The sequence below is a fragment of the Petaurus breviceps genome, unplaced genomic scaffold, assembly GCF_028583685.1.
Source record: "Petaurus breviceps papuanus isolate PSGF00001 unplaced genomic scaffold, PetGlider_PUasm1.0 80, whole genome shotgun sequence".
NCBI lineage: Eukaryota > Metazoa > Chordata > Mammalia > Diprotodontia > Petauridae > Petaurus > Petaurus breviceps.
In genome coordinates this window covers 19,804,323-19,829,804 of record NW_027186540.1, presented here as the reverse complement: position 1 = coordinate 19,829,804, position 25,482 = coordinate 19,804,323, and the positions used below count along the sequence as shown (strand labels likewise).

The following is a 25,482-nucleotide window of genomic DNA, read 5'->3' as shown; positions in this document are numbered from 1 at the left end:
CCAAAGACTCAACTAAAAAGTTAGTTGAAACAATGAATAATTTTAGCAAAGTAGAAGGATGTAAAGTAAATCCACATAAATCATCAGCATTCCTATATATCACAAAAGAAAACTTTGCCTTCCTTTTTCCAAAGAAACTGTCCTTTGCAATGGTCCAACATTCCCCCACTTGGGACTATTATAGCCCTAGTAACTTACAATACTCCCCAAGAGGAAGGTACCAGCAAAGATCAAGGCTCAAGGTTTGCTTTTCAATGCTCTGTTGTTGCATTGTTCTTTCTGCCCCAAAGTCTGACATTCTGTTCCCCTTTTATGCAACATTGCTTCTCAGTCGTCAGCTCTTCTGCTCTGGCTGCCTCCTTTATTACTCTTTTGTTCGTTTCTCCTGTCTCCCATGTTGCTTTTTTCCTTCTGGCCTCTCTTCTGTGAGGGCTGGACCACTGCTGTCATCTGCCATCCTTGGCAGGAGTCATGAGGCCTTCTCACTACAATGTTGCTTCACCATTCCCAGCTATCTGGCTCTCCTGAGATGACAGTGCCAGCTCTTAAACAGCAGAGCTTATGTTGGGTTGTAGGCAGGTAGTGATAAAACCAATCAAATCTTTTATTGTTTCACACCTATGTGTGACAGCCCCAGCCTCCATGCAAGGGCTCTCCTGCGGTAACTGTGTGAACGTGTATTTCTTGGATACTCCAGTCAATTGTTCTTTTCCACCCCAGTTGCTGATTCTCTGTTTATCTCCTACCCCTGCCAGTGCCTACATGGTTCACCTGCCATTCAGTGAACACTTCTCACTGAGTATTGGGCTTTGCAAAGGTACACTTGAAGCCTTTTCCTTTGTCTTCTAGGCTTCTATGTTTCTTTAGAGCAGTAGGCCAAATTGCAGGAGGGCGAGGTTATGTCAGTTACCCCTTGGCTGCTTCTTGCTGCTTTCCAAGATGGAAGATTGTAATGGTAATGTAATTTTGAATTTGAAGATCCCTTTGTGTTGGCAAAAGTAGCAGGTACTTAATACTTAGTAACTGATCAAGCCTCTTATTGGGGGAACAGAAGGTATGAACTCCTGTCCCCTTGTTACTGACATAACAGGAAGTTGGCAGAAGGAAGTGATGTAGGTAATACTGTGTATATAAGCCCCAGAGAGGCACAGTCAGAATTTCCTTGAGACCGAGATCTGGTGGCAGAACAGCTACAGAAGAATGGAGAACTGAGTCCTGAAAACTTGTGGTGGTGGAACTTCCTCTGAACAGGATCCCAGGAGCCCAGAGCCAGGAGCCAGGAGCCCAGGTGACTAAAGCATGACCAGGATACTGAGACTTTGTTTGTGGCTTGGTTGAGCCTTGAATTCCTTGGAGCAGAAATGGTGAAGGAGCTGACATGGCCCAGACCCTGTGAACACCAGTGTGGAGCAGGACCTGCCCAGAAAGCTGGTCAAGGAACTGGAAGCTGTCTGCCATTGAACTCAGGTAGAATCTGGGACCATGGAAGGGGATCCAGGGAATCTGAGAACAGGCACCAAGTCAAGATGAAGAAAAGACCTCTCCTTGGGTACTAAGTAATTATGGAATTATAGTTTACTAGTGACCTAAGAGGTGGAGGATTTTGTGTAAGACTTTACTGAATATGTGACTGATTGTACTTTGAGTACTTTGACTATTGTTACTGATTAGTGACTGATTGAGTTAATCAAGACTTTGCCCTAAGAGTGGAAGACTATGACTGTGTACTTTTATATTACTGATAAGTGACTGATTGAGTTAACTTAAGAGTGACTATTTTACTTTAAGACTATGTTGTGAATATTATATTGTGATTTTCTATGATAAGTTGAAATATGGTGAATGCATGCTGTACCTTGATTTTCTATGGATGTTTTGCTTTTGTTATGGAATAAATAGAGTGATCAGTATACTGAGTAATCAGAACCTTAAAAAAGCTGTTCACAGTAGCAGTTCTTCTGGAAAGCTTCTATGCATGGCATTACAAAGATGAAAGGGGGGAACTAGGATCTCTCAGCGGGAGCTCTTGTGACAAGAAAGAAGGGCCTCCACTGAGGGAAGAGGAGAGTCTTAGAACTGCTATTATATTTCTTTGTGGACATGTTCCTTCTCTCTACTAGCTTGTAGACTCTTTCAGAGAAATGGATATGTTCTTTATTTCTGTATCCCTGGCATCTAACAGAATCCTTTTTAAATGGTAATAATAACAACTAGCATTTATATAGCAAAATGCTTGTTATTTCATTTGATTCTCAGAACAACTTGGTGGGATAAATGTTATTATTATCCTCATTTTATAGATGAAAACTGAGGCAAACAGAGGTTACATGACTTGGTCAGGTCACATAACCAATAAGTGTCTGAGGAAGGATTTGAATTAACATCCTCCTGGTTCCAAGATCTATCTACTGCACCACCCAACTGGGGGCCCACAGATATAGAGCTATTTCAAAAATGTATTCCCTAGCCGGAGCTGCTTTCTTTGTCTTGTGCTTCACAAATGACCAGCCAGTCTGTTCAGTGCCTGGCCGATAAGGCTATCTATGGATATGTGATACGTGATCCTGATTATTAGTCATCATTGTGAACATTTAAAGATTAAATGTCATAAATAGTTCAGAGATGTGAATTATGAATGCTAACAAAGAAGGATTTATGACTTCACTGGTGTGGTCAGACCCTCTGCAAATGCAGATATTTGGTCTTGGGTGAATTTTGTCCAAATCTTTTAAAAAATCCTCAGTGTCCTGGAGGCCTTCCCTTAGTTCTCTGACTATTTAAGGGATTCCAATATAGCAGTTTTATTGTCTATCTATTGATTTTCCTTCTTCTTCCTTTTTCCAGTAATGAGTAAATCAAAAAATACATTCATAGTTGATTAGTTAATTGGTTAAAAAAAAAAGATGAAGGATAATAACCATTTGCTAAAGTACCATTCTGGGAACTCATCATGACTTGGAAATGACCTTGGGTTCACAAAGGCTCTGCCAGGGAAACACAAGCTTCAAAAGGTCCTATAAAATTGTGAAAGGTTTTAAGGGTGAAACCATCAATGAACTGGGTGTCTGTGTCTGAAGTGCTATCATGTATGGGATGGATTAGACATTTCTGTGTGGCCCCAGAGAGCAGATCCACGAGCAATGATTGAAAATAATGAAGCAAGCTTAGGATTCATGTTAGGAAAACCTTTCTTACAGCCAGAGTTGTTCATAAGTGGAACAAGTTGCCTTGAGAGGAGGTAGGTTGCAACCTTCTGACATGGGATGTCGGGAAGTGTGACTCTAAGTAGGCCTTTTTATACTCTGTGGTTACTAGGGCAACATTGTTCAGATGTCATTTATAACCTTTGCTGCAAGACTAACAAGTCTACTTCTTTTCATGATATATTTTAAAGTAAGGTCTTGCAGTCTTGAGCACAAGTCTTCAATGGGTATGTGTTGAATCCTACATATACCCATTATACAGTTCCCTCTATTGTCTTCTGGTTAACCTTAGATTTTAATTCCTTAGAAAATGTGATCTTTAATGATAAACAACTATATAGCTTCACTGGAAAAATACTGATATTTAAAAGATGAGTTTGGGTTTAAAAATTAAACTAATTTTTAAAAATTAAAAATTAATTTTCTCTCCTTTGCACCTCCCATTTCCCCATGGCGGGGTTGGAGGATAAGGTTGGAGAATCAAACCTTATAATAAATATGCATAGTCAAGCAAAATAAATTCTCACATTGGCCATTTTCAAAATATATGTCTCAGCCTACATCCTGAATCCTTCACTTCTTGGGTACAATGTGAGTCACATGATTTGTTTTTGGCCCTGTGGAATTGTGGCTTATCATTACATTGATTAGAGTTCTTAAATCTTTCTAAATTGTTTGTCTTTATAATGTTGTTGTCAGTATATGAACTGTTCTCCTGTTTCTGCTCACTTCCTTAGCATTAGTTTATACAAGTCTTCTAGGGTTTCTCTAAAACTTCCTGGAGAAGTTAATCTTTGAAAGGATATAAAGTCAGACATCCATTTGATGAAGGAATTCAAACAAAAGTCCTTAACAATCTGCCCTAAAAGGACTAAATAACCCTAAGTAATTGAGAGTCGACTACACAGAGCCATTTGATATATTTATTTCCACACTTCTATTCTTTAATCAGTGGGAACACTCTGAATAATTCCTAGAAGTAGCTTATTTAATACACTGTTCAGAGAGAGAGCACTGAAAAGAAACAGGTAATGGATTGGATACTTAGAAGTAGTTATTTTTTTTTTCTTTTCCTTCATAAAAGACACAGGGTAGGGCTAAACAATCAAAGCAAATCCCACATTTCTATTATAGAATGACTGAACTTAGAGAGAAGGCTGGGAACAGAGTGACTGAATTAAATAGGCTTTAATAAAATGTAAAAGCGGATACCTTATGCATAAATGAGCATCATAAAGCTTAGGAAGCCTGGGTGCCTAAAAACCATGAGACATTGGGTTGAATACATTTGCCTATGGGGTCCTTGAAATTTTCCACCTGTTGAATACATTGAGTCACTTCTTTTCTTGGCTTCTACGGTTGTTTGATCTGTAGTTAGATTCCCTTTGTACTCTTTCTAAGTACCTGTCAGATCTCCCCTTTCTGAAGCTTTTAATTTCAGCAGTTCCATGCACAGAATCTTCTCAGTTCATTTATCTGGTTGACCTCACTGTTGCTGCTACTCATGCAGATCTCTCTTATTTCTGCTCAACTCTTCTCTCCCAACCACAGAACCAGCTAAGCTATTCTCTAGAGTACCTTTTGAATTGGCTCCCACACACCATGTGTTGTAGCCTTTTAATCTGTCATGTTTTGCACGCCCTCTGCTTTTGAATTCCTTCATTATTTCCAGCTTGGCTTTTCCCCCTCCCCCTCTTCTTTTTCATTTTTTACCTTGTCGCCCACGTTCGGTGATATGGGGTTTATGTTATGGGAAAAACAAGGCTTGATCTGTCACAAAGCCAAGATGAAAGGCATTTTCTTGATGTTAAACACACTACAGTTTTACTGAAGCTGTACAATCTGTAATTATTAGAAGCACTCAAAAGGAGGGAGTAAACAGTACTGTAAGACATGAAACTCCACCACACAGTTGCTCGGAAGGCAGCCTTAGGGACTACATAGCCCTGACAGAACACAGAGCTCAGTGGAAGACTGGGTAGCAATTTGACACATACTCTCAGTTATTAATGGGACCTCCATTTCATGTTTCTGATGTTGTGATATCAGGGGAGTCTTTGAGGACATGTATACTTTGTTAGCATAGTTATTGTGCCTCAAAAAAAAAACCCCAAATAACCAAACTGCAGAGGGAGACTAATCTAGCCATTCTCTACTTTAAAGGCATTTAGGCAGTCTGGACAGGGAGTACTCCCAATGGGACCTCAACTGCTGGCCTGAACCACTTATCTGACAGGGCCCAAAAGCCCTACAGTCAAGCTATTTTATACTTTGAAGTCACAGCTGCCTAATTCCACTGCCATTTGGCATCAACACACATGGATGAAGAAAAAGAAAAAAAAAAGTGCTCTCTGCGCCTCTGTGTCCTAGGCATTGAGTATTTAAAAAGTGCTACAGGCAATGGGGAGAAGGGAGGAGGGAGATGATCATGGGAGGAGCAGAGGGACTGGTAGAGAAGAATGTTAAGAGGAAAAATTAGTATCATGGAACCAGAGTGAGAAGGGACCTTGGGGCCATCTAATACATCCCCTTATTTTGAAAAAAAGGAAACTGAAGTATGGGGAAGTTAAGTGATTTGTAGCATCACCTCATACTTAAGAAATACTTACTGATGGATTGATTGACTAAGATCACACAGGTAGTAAGAGCAGAGGTAGGATTTGTATTTAGTTTCTCTGATTCCAGTCTTTGCTCATTTGATTCTAACATGCTGCTTCTTTAATATTTGGGAGACCTTTAAGATAGTTTTCAAGAGCTGACAGAGAAAAGAAGGAAGTGGTTGTAGTATAAGATAGCTGAACAATGAAGCCAAATAGCATCAGTAGCAGGAAAGTGAACCCTAGGCATAGAGAAATATTGCACATGGTGAGTTCATATGGTGGGTAGAAGTCACTCCTAAGATTTATAGTTAATTTTTTTCTTACAAGTCAGGCAATTATTGGCGTTCCTTAGTTTCTTCAATCAACCAACCAATAAGCTTTCATTACGTGCCTTCATGGTGCTGAGGATATACAATAACAAAAATGAAAGTACTTGCCCTTGAGGAGCTTACTTTCTACTAGGTAAGACCATATGTGTATATGCGTATATATGTATACACATACATACACATAAATGTACACACACACCCACACACACATAAAATCACTGCAGCTGGGCAGAGGGCACTTGCAAGGGGAAGGGAGTGTTCAGGAAAGGCTTCATCCAGAAGATGGTGCTAAAGGTGAGTTGCAAACAACAACAGCAGCAACAATAAAAACAATAGCAAAGTCTTCTGGGGATTGTTTTCACTGTGTCCTGTAGCTCTCATTGACTGGGTTGAATATAAGACTTTATATTACGGCACCCAAACTACAGATAATGAATGAAAGCAAAAGCAGGCCATAGTCAGAGATATGTTGCACAATAATTAAATAACCATTCAATTTAGCCAATTACATCAGGCACCTTTGATGTGCTTAATAAGCCATGGGAAGGATAAGGGCTCCTCCATTTTCATACTTATTGGCCCACACCTACTGCCACAGTCCTTTGGAAAATGGCACTAGTCATTGACCAAGTAGGGATTCCCCTGAATCCCTATACATAAGGTGTCTATATTCTCTTTACTAAAATGTCATACCATACATAGTTCTTAAGATGCTATATCACATGGTCTCATAAGCCAATGAAGAACTTCAGGTGACTAAGACCACAAAAAGCATGTTTCTTAAATGTGATAACACATTTGTTGAACTTTTCAACTACAGAAAGGAAGTTATAAACTAGCTGGATTTTATCAGACTGTGGATTTCTGACGTATTTCTAGCATGTTGACATCATCCTCTCCGACAAAAGGAAAGTTAAAAAATCCAAATGTAGTGACCTTTGGAGGATCTTGCCTTTCTTTTTCTTTTAAAAGAGGCAAGTCCTTTGGCAGAGTTCTGCTGCAAAACTTTTTTTTCTTTACACTCTAAATTGCAGACAAACAAGCCTTACTGAAGCCATAAGGGACCTACGGGAGGCAACATGTGCCAGATAAGTCAAACCACCACTACCATGTGGACCACCATCATTTGAAATAGTATAGAGTCTTGAATTCAAGAGCCAGAGGAATAGTAAAGCTACTAGCCTACTACCCTCAGATACATCTTGGCAACTCTTCCCACAGGTGACATAGCCATAGCTACTACAGACTCGGAAAACAAAGTCCTTGCCACCAAAGTCCTTGCTATTGTCAAATGGTTCAACATCAGAAAATTATATGATTGTATTGGTGGAAATGGCATTAAAGAAGAGATATTACCATCTTGCTTTGCCTACTTCTTAGGGAGCATTGGATTTTTCTATCTGTCTTGAACTTGAAACCTTCTGTGTGTGCTATCTCTACCATTAGAATGTGAGCTGTTTGAGAGCAGGGACTATTTTACTTTTCTATTTGTATACCTAACATTTAGAATGGCATTTTGCTAAATAACAAGTGATTAATGCTTCGTTCATTTATTCATTCATTCATTCACTTGCCCCTCAACCAAACAAGGTGATATGAAAAAGCACAGGGGAAAGATAAGGTACTTTAGGGACAGCTAGGTGGCGCAGTGAATAAAGCACCGGCCCTGGAGTCAGGAGGACCTGAGTTCAAATCCGCCTCAGACACTTAACACAAAAACTAGCCATATGACCTTGGGCAAGTTACTTAACCCCAACTGCCCTCCAAAAAGCAAAAAAAAAAAAAAAGATAAGGTACTTTTTGTTACCATCTATCAAAAAATGATCATACAAAGCTCTAATTAATAAAATAAATTAATAGGTTTTTATTTAAATACAAGAAGACATCCCATGGGAAGACATGCCACTTAAAAATAATCTTTAGGGGGTGGCTAGGTGGTGCAGTGAATAGAGCACTGGCCATGGAGTCAGGAGGACCTAAATTAAAATCTGGCCTCAGACACTTAATACTAGTCATGTGACCTTGAGCAAGTCACTTACCCCCAATTACCCTGTCCTCCCCCCTCCAAAAAGCAAAAAAAAAAATAATCTTTAGGTATTTTCTCTTGGATTCTTTTTGACTCCTATAATTTATGATTGTTCTTCCTTCCCTTCAAATATTTCTTGACTTCTTTCATTGTCTTTGCTTCACTGGATTTCATCAATAAATTATTTAGTATGCTCATTATTATTTGCATAAAGTAATTCTGGCTATGTTTCCTATTTACTTTCAATTCTTAATTAGATTGTGCTTCTGAGAGTTTTTAACTGTAAATTTATTTACAAGGTATTAAATAAAAAAACAACCTTTATCTTTTCTGGGTTCTAATCCTAGCTCTGCCCCTCATTACCTATGTGATCATGTGAATGTTTTGCCCTTTAAACCTTTCTGAGCTTCAGTTCCCTCAAGTAGAAAGTAAAAGCATTGGGCTAGATAACCTTTAAGATCTCTTTCAGCTCTAAAAAAAAAAGTATGATCCTATGATTGTAATTTCCCCTGGCAGCAGATGTAACGCTTGCTATATTAATAGCATTTATGAACACATAAATATTTTATTTATTTAAAAATGTTTATTAAGTATGTACTATGTTTCAAGAGAAAAAAATAAGGGAAAAATTATTCTTATTCTTAAGGGGTGATAAGATATGTGCACTAATAAATGAAATGCAAAACACAATGGGATACATACATACTAGGGTACAAATAAAGTATTCAGAGTTCCAAAGAGGAAGAGATTGCTCCCTAGGATCAGAAAGGCTCCACAGAGGTAGCATTTGAGTTGGACCTTGAGAGGTTGATAAGACTTCAATGAGAAGAGGTAGGGGGAGAGAATTCTAAGTATTATTCTAGGGCCCATTGAATGGAATATTTTGGCTACACCATAGCATATGACCTAGCCAGATTGTGTTGAACTCCGAATATTGGGATGAGGGCACTGGACTTTCTACCATGGGAGGTGGAAAGTCACAAAAGGTTTTTGAGCATCATGGTCACATGATTCGCATATTCAGAGTTATCCATTAGAAAGATCTGACAGAACTATATTGTGGGGTTACTGCCATAGTTTAAATAAGGAATAGTGGGAAATTGAACAAAGGTAGTGAACGTGAGAATGATAAAAAGGAATTAGATTTGAGAGATACAAGAGTGATAGAGTAAGGCTTGGAAATTTATTGGTCCTAAACGATGAGAAGAAGGAAGGATGATTTGAAGGTTACTGCCACTTGTGATCAGGATAGTGGTGTCTTTGATGAAGATAAGGAAGTAAGAGCAGGTTTCAGAGGGAAGATGAAGAGTTCAGTTTCAGATTTGGGTTTGAGGTGCCTTTGAGAGATTCAAATGGAGATATTTAGGAAGCAGACCAAAAGCTATGAGGCTGTAACTCGAGAGAAAGTTCAGAGCCAGAGATAATGACTTGGGACCTATCCATGCAGAGATGACTGCTGAAGCCATGGGAGTGGATGAAATCTCTGGGTTGGTGATAGGGATTTGAAAGAGAAGAATGTTTAAAACAGGTGATAAAAGGAGTATGATAGAGATTTGAATGACAGATCAAAGGATGGGCCAGACAATGAGAAAGGTCTAATTAAGGTTGTGAAGCATAAACTTAAAATGGACAAAATCAGTACAGATTCCAACGGCACTCAGGAGACCAGGAACAGGAAGAGACAGAGAGGATGTAAGTGGGAAGGAATTGGGAATGAGTGGGTAAGGGGGATTCACAGGAGGGTAGAGTTGATTGGATGAATAATGAGATGGGGAAAAAAGTCAAAGGGACCATATGTATGCAGTAAGATAAAATTTAATAGGAATAAATGTAGAGTGCTACAATTTAAGATAAAAAAATGCACTGCCTAACTACAGAATGGGTAAGATATGACTAGCAACAGTTCATGTTGCTAGTGAGAAAAAGAGGATTTTAGTGAGTTGTGACAGGATTGTGACAAACAGTATAATGTGGAGGCCAAAAAATTACCTTGAACTGCGTTAGTAGAACCCTGTCATTTAAGAGTAAGGAAGTTATGATCCTGTTCTATTCTGTCCTGGTCAAATTACATCTGAAATACTGTTTTCAGTCATGGGTAGCACATTTTAAAAAGGAAATTGATAGGCAGATGTAAGTCCAGAATATGACGAGAAGACGTGATATCATGCCACACCAGGAAAAGCTGGAAGAACTAGAAATGGTGAGCCTGGAGAAGAATAGGTTTGGAAGAGAGAACATGACAGCTGTCTCTAAGCATCGAAGAGATTTTGCTTCCCCAAAGGGAAATATTAGAAAAAATGAATGAGTAGAAATCAGAGGTAGATTTAGACGTGTTTCAAGAAAAAAAACACACACAAAAAATTTCCTAAAATTAGAAGGGTCCATAATTGGAGACAGTGAGATTCCTTCCCTTAATTAGAGGTCTTCAAGTGGAAGCTGGATGTCTAATTGTCAGAGATGGTAGAAACGGGTTCCTATTCAGATATTTATTGGACTACATGACTTCTGAGGTTGCTTCCAACTCTGGAATTCTATGATTTTACATTTCTCAAGTGGTGGCAGGTACATTCTTGAAATGACTGACCATTAGGATGGATAGTGATGCCAGAGGTTATGACGAGGGTGAATTTTGCCATTTGATTCTCATTTCCATGAGAATAACTGCATTAATACTTTCTAATAATCATATTTCAAATAATTTCTTTTCTCTAATAGTAATATTCTTCTTGGCCTTCTTAAACTATGAATCTTTTCAATTTGAATCACAATGATTATGAATTTCCACTGTATTTTACCTCAAAGGTCCCATTTATGTTTTTAGTTCTTTTCTGATTTTCAAAAATCAGAATTTATTTTTGGTGCATTTTTCGATGGTCAAAGTGATTAAAGAGATTTAAAAGATTAAACCTTTCATCTTTTTATAAGATTATAGGATCAAAGATGTTGACCTGGAAGAGACATTTGGGGCCACAGAGTCTAATCCCTTTTCTACAGATGAGACCCTGAGAAGTTAGATGACTTGTCCAGGGTCATAAAGCTAACAAATATCAACCAGTGAAAAAGTTTGACCAGTATGGCCCTAGCCCACCAGGAGGCAAGTATGCTAAGGCTAATAATCCCAGAGATCGGACCTTCCATCTCTCTTTTCAGCCTCTTAATGGATTGGCATAATTAGGATTAAATTCTCTGACCCTGGTTTTTCATTCTTCATCAGAAAATTTAGAAAAGATAGATAGATATCACATGGACCTTGCCTAAAACTATATAATAAACATTGAGCCCTGAGGGGATCTTAGCCTTCTACCAGGGGCATGGATTAGCTCTCCTTTTCCCCCTCCACTGTGTGCTGTCCACTTCAGGCATGGAGACGGCACATAAGATGCATGTTGAAAATATCTCTGTGTGGACTGGTGTTCTTCATCTGAAGTCTCCTAAACTATAGTAAGTACCTAAAGAAAGAGTTGAACTCAGATCTTCTTGACTACAAGCGCAGCACTTTAGCCACTATACTATTGAGTATCTTGTTATATTAGGTTGCACTCAGCTTTCTTTAACTCATTCATGCCATTTATCCTAAGTGAATTTATGAAATCTAAATTCTATTTCTCTTCTATGAAGTTTCTTGAAGTAGTTCCTTTAATTCCACTTCTCCTGTTATGCCTCCCTTTTACACCCCATCTAAAGTTAGGGTGGTTAGGTGGTGCAGTGGACAGAATACTGAGCCTGGAGTCAGGAAGACTCATCATCCTGAGTTCAAATCCAGCTTCAGACAATTACTAGCTGTGTGACCCTGGGCAAGTCACTTAACCCTGTTTGCCGCAGTTTCTTCATCTGTAAAACAAACTAGAGAAGGAAATGACAAACTATTGAAGTATATTTGCCAAGAAGACCTCGGAGTGTGGTCATGGAGAGTTGGACATGCCTGAAATGACAGCTATCACATCTAAAGCACTCCTTGCTCCTTTTTATAGTCAATACAGGATTGCTATTTCCTGGTCTCCAAACTGTCTCTTGAATTTAATGACTGGTTCTATTGTTCCCTCCTTTTAGTGTCTGTGATGCAGGGGTCTTAGTGCCTTGTTTCTTTTATATTCTTAGATTTTTAGATTCTTTTAGATTTGACTTCCTACAAAAGAAATTTTTGTGTTTTCTCTATTATATCTAGATTTTGGTGCTCAAAATGAGTGGATTTCCCCCCCCCCCCCCTTGACAGAAGAAAAGTGATTCTATTTTCTGGTCCCTTGTCTATGAGCTTCTCAAATTGGGATGGGGTCCATTAAGGGTCTATCTAATCAATAAATTTGAATGGTATGTATTTAGTCTTATTAAGTGGGAAATAAGCATTTGTTTTATTTCCAAGGAAAGACAATGTTTTTTTAAAATACATTTTTCTCTCTTTTGTACTGGTATACTTAGTTAGTTTAAAAGGACCTGGTATTGAGTCTGTGGGTGATAAAATTCACCATCATTGTTCTTGGGTTCCTGTAGTACCATCAGAAAACTTGCCTATGAATTATATTCACTTATGTGGTGGTAATTGACTTGGGCCTTTCTGCTGAACCACTATGATACAGTTCATTACAATAAGGTTTCTAAGTCAAGAATGCTACAAAAGGGTTGATCAGGAGTTGGCATGAGGTATTTATAGTCGATGTTAGGTTACCATAAGAAGCAGACCTAGCCAGTAAGAAGTGAAGCCAGAAACACTTAAGGTAAGAATCAGGCTTCTGAAGCAAAAATTAGAAAGAGAATAAAATGGCCAAATTGAGAGCACCGGGTGTAGAAGGTCAGTAGGAAAGCATTAGTTCAGGTTCACAGCAGGGAGGATAGTACATCTATGATGCTGGCTAGTGGTGGTGTCTCTTCTAATTTTAGTATGAAGGTTAATTCATGAATAAGCAGTTCTCAGACTTTTCCCCTGGAGTCCTGACTCTCTAAGTAACCTCCTTTTCTTATTTTCTCCCCAGTGGTTATGGCTACTGTAATGATTCATCCTATACTAAGTCCATATTCATGGTGACAGTTGAATCTATCTACATGTTTACCATGTATAAGCTGTCTATTGTGACTACAAGCCAAACAGAGTTTGCTGTCTATAGCAGGGACAATTAGGATGTTTGTTAATTAGGATTCTATTTATACTTCTATTATAAAGCACAGTCAATGGTTTGTGAATGAATTATTAATTACATACTAATTAATTGATAAGTGAATAATGTTGACTCATCCTGGGTCCCCATAATGTGGTATACAAGAAGTCAATTCAATAAACACTTATTCAACACCAACTATGTTCCAGTCGCTAAGAAAGATCCCTGGACTTAGAACCAAGGGGCCAGACTTTGAATTCTCGCTCTGACACTTTCTGGTTTTGTGACTGGAAAAGTCACTTAATTTCTCTGAAATTTGGTTTTCTCAACTACAAAAGGGAAATATTAACAACTCTATTATTGATCTCACAGTTTTGCTTTTAGGAGAGTGCTTGGTAAACCTTAAAAGTGATTAACTAGTATGAATTGTTATAATTTAAATATATTTGGAGATTTGAGCATATAGTTATTTGCTCACTCTAATAAAGGCAAAAAGCTCAGTTCCAAGAAACAAATGACAATTCAAGGGTAAACAAGACCTTGATGAATAAATACAATCTTTAATCCTCCTTAGTTGGTCCCCTTTTGCCTTTATCTAATACATGCATACTAGCTAGCTAGCTCTGGTAGTGGTGTTTAAAGATATATATCTGCATTCAACGTGTTTCAGTGAAAAAGAACAAATCCTTTTGAAGAGATGGTCGAGTAACAAAAGAATGCTAATCCACTGTACGTTCCAGCCATACTGGCCTAGTTGCTGTTTGCTTTATGCGACATCCTATCACCCAACTCTGTACCTGTGCACAGTTCTCACCTCTGCCTCACATCCTCTGCCTCACTTCACAGAATCTCTAGCTTCCTCCAAAAATCTGCTTAAATCGCACCTTCTACAGGAGACCTCCCCTGATCTGCCTAGTTGCTAGTGCCCACCATTGGAAGTGACACATCTTGTTGCTGCTATTCAGTGGTTTCAGTCATGTCTAACTCTTTCTGACCCCACTTGAGGGTTTTCTTGGCAGAGTTACTGGAGTGGTTTGCCATTTCTTTCTCCAGCCCATTTTACAGATAAAGAAACTGAAGCAACCAGGTTAAGTGATATGCCCAGGGTCACACAGCTGGTAAGTGCCTGAGACTGGATTTGAACTTGGGTCTTTCTGACTCCAGGTCAACACTCTACCCACTGTGCTACCTACCTACCCATTACTTATATCTACTTTTATATAAATTCTGTTTTTATTTTTCCTTGTACATGCTGTTTTCCCCAATAGAATATAGGATCTTTTTTCCCTTTGTATCCTCTGAGCCTAACATACTCTCCAAGACATGGTAGGTATTTAACAAAGGTTGCTGAATTAAATTAATGAATTAAAAGTTACTTTTTAAAGAAAAAGCTGAGAACTCTAAAATTTCCTGGTAAAAACTGATCCAGGAAACACCTGAGATTCTCCCTCCTCCTATAATTATGTTGTATGGATATTTTCCCCTGAATATTAAATACCAGAATTGTAGTGTAACTGACCCACAGTCTCTTCAAATGCCCCAGAGTCATTCCTTTTGGACAAGTATTACCAAAAAGAAATAGCTCTTAAAGTTATTAGCGGCTCATGTTTGCCTGCCCTCATCTTTACTATCCTTGACCAGCCTTGAAAAAATTTCTAAGAAAGAACAATGATGCCTATTTACATTAGTGCCAGCAAACACTGCAGAACACCCAAAATGAAATTCATTAAGAAAGTACAGTAGAAGGCCTGCTGGGAAGTTGTGTCCAAATCTCCCTCCAGTACAGAAATCAGAGATCTTGTCATTTCCTTTTGAGAGTTGGAAGGGACTTCAGGAACCTTCTAATTTAATCCTTTCATTTTAGAAATGAGGCCCAGGAATATTAAATGACTAGTTCAAAGGCATACAGGTATTAAGTATCAGAAGCAGGATTTGAACCCAGGTTCTCAGAGCCAGTGGTCTTTCTGTAGGACAACACTGCTTTCATGTGTTTCTTGCTGCTATTTATACAATGAGTAAAGCTGCCATGATTTTTCTCATAGAGGAACACTGTTGTAAGAATCAGTGGTAGTAGCAAATAAAGGATGTAACAGGGCACTCAGCCCATATGTGAAAATGGGAGAAATTATGTTGCTTAGGGCAAGACAGGGCACAGAAGTCAGTTCTGTCATGGTGCCATATAGAGGGGACACTCTTCTCTCTAGTTACAGAAAGCTAAGATAGGAGTAGTAGGCTTATTTTGTCACATACAGAGGTAAAGAATTAAGAAACGTAAGACAGATCTTATAGGGTCCTTAGGGATCATCATTTGATCTATCTTCTCCATTTTGCAGATTAGGAAAGGGGTATGTGTGTGTGTGTGTAAGCGTGTGTGTGTAAGCGTATGTGTGTGTGTGTAAGCGTATGTGTATACATACATGTTTAGGGTTGTAGACTGGGCTTGCTATTTTACTGAGATGGGATCTCCCAGGGGAGGAAACATGGTATTAATGCAGATTAGTACCTACCCTGCAACTTATAGAGATGCTTAGGGAAAGAAGAGGGGAAATAATTTGCTGAAGGTTACACAGAGAATATGTATCGAAGTCTAGATTTGAATTCAGGTATTCTTGACTTCAGTGTCAACTCTCTAGCCACTATGTCACACTGTCTTACGTGTGTGTATATATATTTATATGTACATATATTTCTGTTGTCTACATGTATTTTCTATATGAGTTTCACATAGACTTTCATGTATATTTTCTATATATGTATCTATATGTGCATATATTTCTACACATCTGTTTTTGTTTCACATTGATTTTTGCTATATTTTCTATACATGAATCTATCTATATGTACATACATTTCTATATGCCTATATATATTTTCTATATGTGTTTCACATTGACTTTCTCTTTATTTTCTATATATGCAGTGATCTATATGTACATATATTTCCATGTCTATATATGTTTTCTATGTGTTTCACATTGACTTTCACTATATTTTCTGTCACTATATGTACACATATTTCTATATACCTATATATTTTCTGTTTCACATAGATTTTCACTATATTTTCTCTCTCTATATATATCTGTATGTACATATATTTCTATATGTATAATTTTCTATGTTTCACAGAGACTTTCATCTATATTTTATATACACATATCTATATGTATACACATTTCTATATGTCTATGTGTATTTTCTAGGTGTATTTCACATTTATTTTATCTATATTTTTATACAAGCATACGTACACATATTTTTATATATTTATGTATATTTTCTATATAGCTTTCCCATTTATTGTCATATATTTTCTATTTGTGCTCATATTTATATATTTCTACATATGTGCACAATATTTATGTATATACACATACAGAAATACATATATGTATATATTAGTTTATATATGTGCATATGTGCATAGTACATGTATGCATATACATGGATATACACACAGACATATATATTGGGTAAAGGAGGAAGAGCAAAGATGAGACAGAATAACTTCTCAGTGTTTATGGGATAATGATCATGGATGACTGATAAAGTATGAAGAATTGTACAATCTTATTTGGTTTCTGTTTTCTCTTTCTTGCAGAATGGACCTTGGACTAGAAATGTTAGAACAAAAATAGTTAATCATGTTAACAGAGTTGAAGCCCAGAGTAAGTGAGGCTTCCTTGAGGAGCTCAGGTCACCAGGTATGGAAGAACTACATCCAGAGATCTGAAATAATGGGCAGAAGAGGAGCCAAGGAGCCATGGCTAGAGGTTTTAGATAGATAACGGGAAAAGGAGAGATACCATCCAATTGCAGCAGGGAGATGTTTACAAAATTTGAAAAAGAAGGATCATTGATTTTGTAAATTTTCAGTCAGTGAGCTTGACTGTTTTTTGGCAAAATTCTAGTCCAAATTGTTCTGTTGTAAAGAGTGCTTTATGAATCCTATAAAAGGGAAATGGTGCTTACTGCTTTCATTTCTAGGTATTCATTCAAACAACCAGGATGGCTTCATCAAGAAAAGGTCATTTCAGATTAATCTTGGCTAAGTTGGGCAATGACATTTTGTGACATGCTTGAGGTATCCTGAGTTAAGTGAGTATATACATGCATTTATATATATATTTAAAATTATTTTCAAGTATTTAAAGGTATTTCTTATAAACAGAAAACCTGAGGAGCTGCATAAAGCACAGAAATATAGACTGTCCAAGATGGAAGTGATTTCAGAATTATCTAATCCAATTCCTCTTATTTTACAAATGAGGCAACTGAAACCCAAAATAAGGCAAAATAGTTTGCCAATACTAAAGAAACTCAATTTATTACCAATGGAGAAAAGCAGTAGGATATAGGAGAAAGAACAGTTCTCTTGGAGGCAAAAGATCTACATTTGAACCTCAGTTCTGACATGTGATTTCAGCAACCTTGGACAGCGTGCTGTTGCCTCGCAAGCAATATGGGAATTATCTGAATTAATATGTGCACTATCTTACAGGATTATTTTAAGAAAAGCACAGTGTAATACCTGAAGTGCTAGAGAAGTATGAGATGTTATTATGTCCAAGGAAGTGAAGAACTTTTTCATTAATGTCAGCCATAAAGAGTAAAAAGATACAATCTTAAACGACAACGGAATTATCCAACCACAAAAAAGCAATTATGCTCCTCTTTCCCACTTCAAGTTGTTTCTGAATTTTTTTTCTTTTGTCCTTTTAGGTTAGTTTGCCCTTTTAAAGACAAATAAATGAATAAACTACACTGAGGAAGGTATATGAAAAGAAATTAGAGGGTCTTGCTATTGTCAATAAAATGTAATTCCTACATAAAATTTGCCTAAACCTAAAAGAATTGGAATTTAAGAATACCTCAAAGGACCATACTGTGTCTATTGATACAATGCAGTTCTTTCTTAAACCCATAAAGCAAAGAAAATGTGTAGGATGAAAATGTTTATTTCAAAGTAAAATTATGAAAAGTTTTTAAGTGAACTGATATTCCTGGTTCATTGAATGTTAAAATTCAGTATAAGCTAACAATGACAAAGAGAGTTCAAAAGTAGTACTAAAGTCTGCTGAGTACTGGAACTTCTTCCTTGTTAAGGTAACCCAGTTCTATTCTAATATGATAGAGTAATGAACCTTTGAATATACTCTTAGCAATTCTGAGAAAAGAGTTCTTACTTACTCTCATTCTTCCATTCCTTATTGCCGGCCCATCTTCTGCCAACCTCAACACATACAGATCCATTTTGTATTCTCTTCCTCCACGAATACTAAATCCGAACCCTTTGGCTCCCTTCTCCATGTCCACAGTAAAATAATCAAAATCCTGTTGGGGCAGAAAATGGAATAGGTGATCTTTGGCTCTCAGAGAAGACTTCTCTGTGTCAATATCTTTCTTTTTCTGCTACAATTAATTTTCACTAGGTGGTAAATAGGTTGAAGGAGATGCCATCTAATCTGGCCATTGTAAAAAATGCAAATCAAAAACTTCCAACACTCTGGATCCATTCAAATATATTTGTTTGGGTCCTTTAAAGAGCTATAGTGTAGCTGCCTTAATTCTGGTATGTGTCAGTTTACTTGTAAACATGTTATTATTACCTATAGTTATGACCTTTTGACTTGATCTCCCTGATTCAGCAGTTGTTGAACAAACATCTCCATTAATGTGTTGGTGTGTGTTTAAAAATTATAGGATTTGCCTATTAGTAAAGTGAGAATTAATGGCATTTTGCTTTTGCTGTTTCCACAGATTACAGAGTATCAAACAGAAACACACAAATCATAATTGATCTTTCATGTTCACAGGCAAGTAAATTTTTTTAGCTGCCTTTTATTGATTTTTCTTTAGAAATTTTATTTTTGGGATAGAGGTAATCTTCCACAAAGATGATAAAAAATGTAATTTGATCTAAATACAGATATACTTTATTTAGCTCCCAAAGAAGAAGTAATCGAAGTTCCTTTTCCCCTACCCCTACCCCATTCCATCTCCACATGTACAAAGTATAAACATTTATAAAAACTTCATTGTTTTGTGTACATTGAAAATGGCTTATGTTTTGAATTCCTACATTCTTGCTTTGCCTAAAATTTTCAGCATCTTCCTTAAGGGCTCAGTTAAATGCATTTTAACTGGGTTAAGGTATTATGATATCTAAGAATTAGCTGGCACATTACTTGCAGGGATTAACCCATTTCTGTCCTGTTCCAACCTCTGTACTGTCACACATAAAGGGATAACAGCACACAGAGTAACCCTAGAGTACTGTCCTAGCCAGTTAGAAAACCATAGTTAGTATTTTCTTTCCTTTTGCTTTTTGGAGGGCAACTGTGGTTAAGTGACTTGCCCAAGGTCACACGGCTAGTTTTTGTGTTAAGTGTCTGAGGCCGGATTTGAACTCAGGTCCTTCTGACTCCAGGGCCAGTGCTGTATATTCACTGTGCCACCTAGCTGCCCCTATAGTTAGTATTTTCTTAAAGCATTTTGCTAATTTAAGGAGGCTACAGAAAAATTTATGGATTGAGAACAATAACAAAACAATCATCTAAGTTGCAGCAATGGATAATCCTATTGTTTCTAATTCTAATGTCATAATTTTCCTTTCTCTACTGAGATTTAGAGTATCTAAGGAAAATGGTTCCTAATTTATTTTTAAAAATTATTAACTTGGGGCAGCTAGGTGGCACAGTGAATAGAGCACCGGTCCTGGAGTCAGGAGGATCTGAGTTCAAATCTGGTCTCAGACACTTAACACTAGCCATGTGACCTTGGGCAAGTCATTTAACCCCAATTGCCCTGCTTCCCCCCCCCCCCAAAAGCCAAAAAAATCAAACCAAAACAAACTAATAAATAAATAAATAAATCTATAACTTCAAAATGTATTTTTCAAAGCTGCTCTGCTTGGTTAATGCTTCCTTCCAGCTTTCTTTCTGTTATCTTCTTGGCATTAGTAATCATCATCTTTCTTTCATCTCCTTCCTTCCTTCCTTCCTTCCTTCCTTCCTTTCTTCCTTCCTTCCTTCCTTCCTTCCTTCCTTCCTTCCTTCCTTCCTTCCTTCCTTCCTTCCTTCCTTCCTTCTTTCCTTCCTTCCTTCCTTCCTTCCTTCCTTCCTTCCTTCCTTCCTTCCTTCCTTCCTTCCATGGACAGCCTATTGCTAGTCTGCTTCCACAAACCCTATCTTAATTGGAACAAAAAAAACACTCAGAAAAACCCCAAATATCTTATAACAAATATGCATAGTCAGGCAAAGCAATTTATCACATTGGCTACGTCTAAGAAAGCATGTTTCATTCTTCAACTTGAGTCCATTACCTTGGACTTATTTTTAATCATGAAATCACAACATTTCAGACCTGGTAGGTTGCTTAGAGCTCATCCAGTCCAAACCCCTTATTTTATAGATGGGGAAACTGAGACCCAGAGTGATAGTGATAATTTTTCTTTATTAATTTGAATCTAATTCAATAAGTATTTATCAAATGACTACTATGTGCAAATTACCTGGGGTTGCCTGTAATCGGATAGAGGATATTGCCTCGTATCTGGAGAATGTTGCCTGTAGTCTAACAGAGGGGGTTGCCTATAGTCCAAGGGTGGTGGTTGCTGATAATCCACTCCTGGGGGGTGCCTGTAGTCCAGTGGGGGTTGTCTGTAGTCTGTTGCTGGCTGCCTGTAGTCTGTAAATGGAGGTTGTCGGATGTCTGGTTTCACATCTTGCCTTGCTTTTACTTCTGACCTATAACTAAACACATCAGAATAATGATGAGTTGGGTATCTTAGGGCATGAAGGGGAGAGAAGGTCAACAGTCTTCAAACATTATTATAAAAGAAGAGTGTAAGGTTTCTCTAGTTCTTTCATGATTATAGAGTAAGTAAAATAGTGTTCTAGGCCAAGGCATCTTAAACTTTTTCCACTTGAGACCCCCTTCAATGCTACTTAAACTGCGAGTCAACTCACTAAAACTCTTAAGTTACAAAACAGGTACCAACTTGAATTGAAAGAGAGAATTTTCTCATCTGGAAGTTCCCTATTCCAAATGAATTAAAATAAATAGAATGTTTTCTATTTAGCAAACACCATATGCATTTTCACCTAAGCATTTAAGTATTCAAAATCAAAATGACAGCTCTACCTGAACAAAATTAATAGCTTACTCTTAGTTCATAATGATATAATGACTAAAATTTTTAATCATTATGTGCAAAAAGGCCAGGGATATCACTATACCCAATTATTTATTTATTGGTTAAAAAAAAGATTAAAAAACTCATAGATCACTGGATATATCATGTGACATTTTCCTAGGGATCTACATGTATTTTAAAATAGCTATTAAATATAACTATATCCCAATAAGCTAGGTTTTATTACACTTGATTGTAGTTCATCTGTCATTTTCAAAGAAGACCAGTGGGTTCCAGCCCTGCCTCATACATGCTGGCTGTGACCATGGGTCAGTCACTTAACCTCTAGAGCAGAGATGTCAAACATAAGGGTCATGAAACTTAACCAGATTAAAATGTAATTGGAAAATTTACAAAATAAATAAAAATAGAATACTGATAATAAAACAAAATTTTATAACTAAGACAATATGTGGCCCACATATATCTATTTGAATTTGACATCACCATTCCAGACAATTCTCTAAAACTAATCTGTATTGGTAGAGTGAATCTCCACATCTAGTAGTACCCTCTACCAGTGAAATCATAGGTCCCATCCTTATCCCTATTTCCCCCTTCCAGTTCCTCCTTGATATAATTAAAAAAAAAAACCCAAAAATGTTTTTTGCGTACTAAGTACAAGATATGATGCTAGGCACTAGGGGAAAAAAGTAATGGTCCCTGCTCTCAGAGTTTATGTTCTCCAATATTATTTCCATGTTTATAACTATTCAATGTGTTTTTGGACAATTAATCCAAAGAATTAAGCAGGCTATGACTGTGCTCAGAGTACATATCAAATAAGGTATTATTAGGAGTATTCAATGAAAGAAGGGAGAAGGTTATTAATGCACTGATTTCTCACCTTTTACAATTTGGGAGCTTCTCATTCTGTGGTTGTTTCTATATTCTAGTCACCATCTTAATATATGTAAAAGTCAAAAAACAAAAACAAACAAACCAGAAAACCCAACCCCAAACAAGCATACAAACCACTCAAAAATTTCTAGCTGCTTGGGTGGGTGAAGTCAAGGTGTCATAGACTGGGAATTTCTAATTCTCCTCAAAGGGGAAACACCTGGTACCAACCATTGTAGGGCCACTGAAAAGGAAAATGATCTCTCCTATTGTGACCGTGAATATATAGAGTGCTTAGCTCTGTAGCTCACTGCTTATTGCCATGGCAACAATCCACAATAAGTCACCCAGAGATTTAAGTGCCAAGAGCTGTCATAGGATGTCGAGTAAGGGGAAGAAAAGATAACATTTAGTATAATGAGAAGTTAATAATCTCACAAAAGCTAAATTTCTAATATTGATATCAAAACAAGAAGGAAGAAAATATTAAGTTCTAAGAAAAAGTTGAGATTTATTACAATAAGGAAAACACATAAGGACTTTTTTCCTTTTAGACTAGATGGTCCCTTCACAGTTTTATTAACTCACTGAGACTGATCTATGTTAATTTACTAAAAAACCACTATTTGGTGCGAATACATTGAAATTGCCCTCAACAGATGTGGATGGCTGTCTGAGTCCCTTGGAAAGGTATTTGTAATGCACAATTATTTAAAATTAGCTCTTCTCAACAGATCCCATTTTGGTATTTAACCCTAACAGAGGCAAGAAATGCCTTTTGTGAGTTGCATAATTTAAGCTCTGCTTTGAGGCCCAGCAAGCTGTCCAGGCACCTACTGGGAGCCTGCACAAAGAGAAGAGAATTATTTAAATACTCTTTGAGTATGATGCTTAGTTATGCAAATGCATGTATTCAACACTTGGAATTAAACTGACTATCATTAGTCGGTGTATGTGTCAAATTTCTCTCTGGAAAGAGACTTCTTGACCATTGAGATGTTATATGATTTTAAATTACAGTGTAACATTATAATTCCATTGTTCATATTTTATTTTTGTGAAATACCTTTTATCCTCTCGGTCCAACTAAAGGAGTCCAGTCATGTTACAAAAAAGGTTGATATTCAAAAGTTTCCATGCAGATCAATAAACATTTAAAAAAAAATCTACGTGCAAGATGATCGTTTTATTCTGTGGGATACAAAGATAGGAAGCTAATGGCCTCTGGCCTCAAGGAGGTTATTAAGGAAAATAGCTAGAATTTATATAGCCCATTAGTGTTTGTAGGGAGTTTTATGTGGTTTACCTCATAATATCCTTACAACAACCCTGTTTTATAGATGAGGAAACCCAGGCTAAGCCGTGTTAAGTGACTTGCCCTAGGTCACACTCTGGTCTTCCTGACTAGTTACTGAGGGGAATAACAAGTATAAAGATAAGTAATTCAAAGTATTTTCACAATACAAAATAATTTCAAGAGGTAAAGTGTGTGTGTTTTAGTCTAAAAAGGCTTTGTAATTGGAGAGCTTTGTCTTGAATTAGCTGGGAGATTGTATGATAATAGGCTGAAAGAAGAATGCCTTAAAGCACCATATAAAAGTTGGCAAAATACTTTAAAAACATTATTTCAAATTTTATCCTTAGAAAAACCCTTGAAGATGGGAGCTTAATAAAATGCATATTGCTTAATTGATTACTCTTTCTCACTATATAATATATTAACTCTAATAAATCTGCTTTCTCACAAGTGGTAATAGAGGTAATAGGGTGCTGGGTGCCCGTGCTTGAACCACAGCTTGTAAAATCACATCCAGTTCCAAAATCCCATTTCTCCCTAGCCTCAAACACTGTCTCAGGCAGCTTCTTTCTAGCTCAAGGGCAGCATACTCCAGCAACATACTTAACTCTCTTCCTGATACAGTGGCCAGCTGCACCTGCGGAATTTAGTAGTTTGACCCAACTGTGTACTGGCTGAAGCAGCTGTGTACTCAGACATACCTATTGTATGCATCGTAGGTGCAGTCATATGTATACCTCCTAGCTCATTATATACACCCTGAATCCCTCCTTAGCTTAGGATATACATATACTCCCAACATCCATCTTGTCAAACACTACACTGATGGGTGGCAGCTTGGTCAGCCCTGACCACTAGCTGACTTAGTGATGTTTCAAGCCTAAAACCACACCTCCATGTAGCCCCTGTCCCTTGGGCTATTTCTCAGTGAACTCTGGGTAAAATACCTGCACGGTAGATATTAAAAGTGCATGTTCCTTTAAGCACTGTCCTCTCCTTAACTCCTCCCTAATCCCGCCCTGACTCACCTAGTTAGCATATTTGGCACAGGTTTTACTATAGTTATCTTATATAAACTATAATATACCCCCTCTAAGCTTGCAGGTTCCCTAAGAACTCTTGCCCACTTTGCCTCCTTGACTTAGAGAATGCTTGAGTCCGTGAATTCATTCTAGACTGCTTCCCAGGGACTCTGGTTATTGGGGTTCCTGGACCCCCTGAACTCCTTGACCCTCTGTGTCAGAGGGGACAGCATAGATAACAAAGCCACTTGGAATTTTTGTAACCCACTCTCTGCTTTAAATGCTCAAAAGACATTGATTTTTCTATTCCTGTGGTACAACATATATGTGCTTATAACTGCATACATCTTTATGAAAGAGTCTTAAAATTTGAGATATTAGGATCTTTAATTTAGAGATGGATGGGGCAATAGAGATTAACTAGTTCAATTCTCTTATTTTTATGGGTAAGGAAACTGAAGCCTAGAGAGGAAAGACAACCTATTTCACACAAAAGCTAACAGTATATATTGTTTATTTAGAAAATCAGCCTCTAGCCCCCTTTTTACTGTTTCTTATAGGATCATAGATTCAGAGATGGAAGTGACCTTAGAAGCCATTTTTTAGATAATGAAAGTGAAGCACAAAGAGATTTTGACTTGCCCAGGTCACAGAGCTAGTGTCTGAGGCAGCATTCAAACCCAGAACTTACTCCAAGCTTAGTGCCCTGTTTACTCTACCACAAAATCTCTTTTAGGTACAAACCATGGGTACAACTGCCTATGTAAATGGAGAGGGAGTGTGTCATGGTTAATATAAAACATTGGAAAGTTAGGTTTTGTAATGAATCCTGTTTGACTTTGAAGTGTGTTATATAATGTTTTTTTTCCCCTGCAGAT

The 25,482-nt window shown here is 37.4% G+C and overlaps 1 protein-coding gene across 1 annotated transcript in view; it reads right to left on the bottom strand.

Annotated features, from left to right (window-relative positions):
• LOC138176033 (membrane-associated guanylate kinase, WW and PDZ domain-containing protein 2-like) overlaps positions 1-25,482 on the bottom strand; it is a 1,726,709-nt gene that overhangs the window by 113,152 nt on the left and 1,588,075 nt on the right. The window contains exons 19-20 of the mRNA XM_069106765.1: positions 20,762-21,002; positions 18,439-18,582 (exon numbers count right to left, since the gene is read on the bottom strand). Of these exons, the coding sequence (XP_068962866.1) occupies positions 18,439-18,582; positions 20,762-21,002 (385 nt within the window). The remainder of the gene's footprint in view (positions 1-18,438; positions 18,583-20,761; positions 21,003-25,482) is intronic.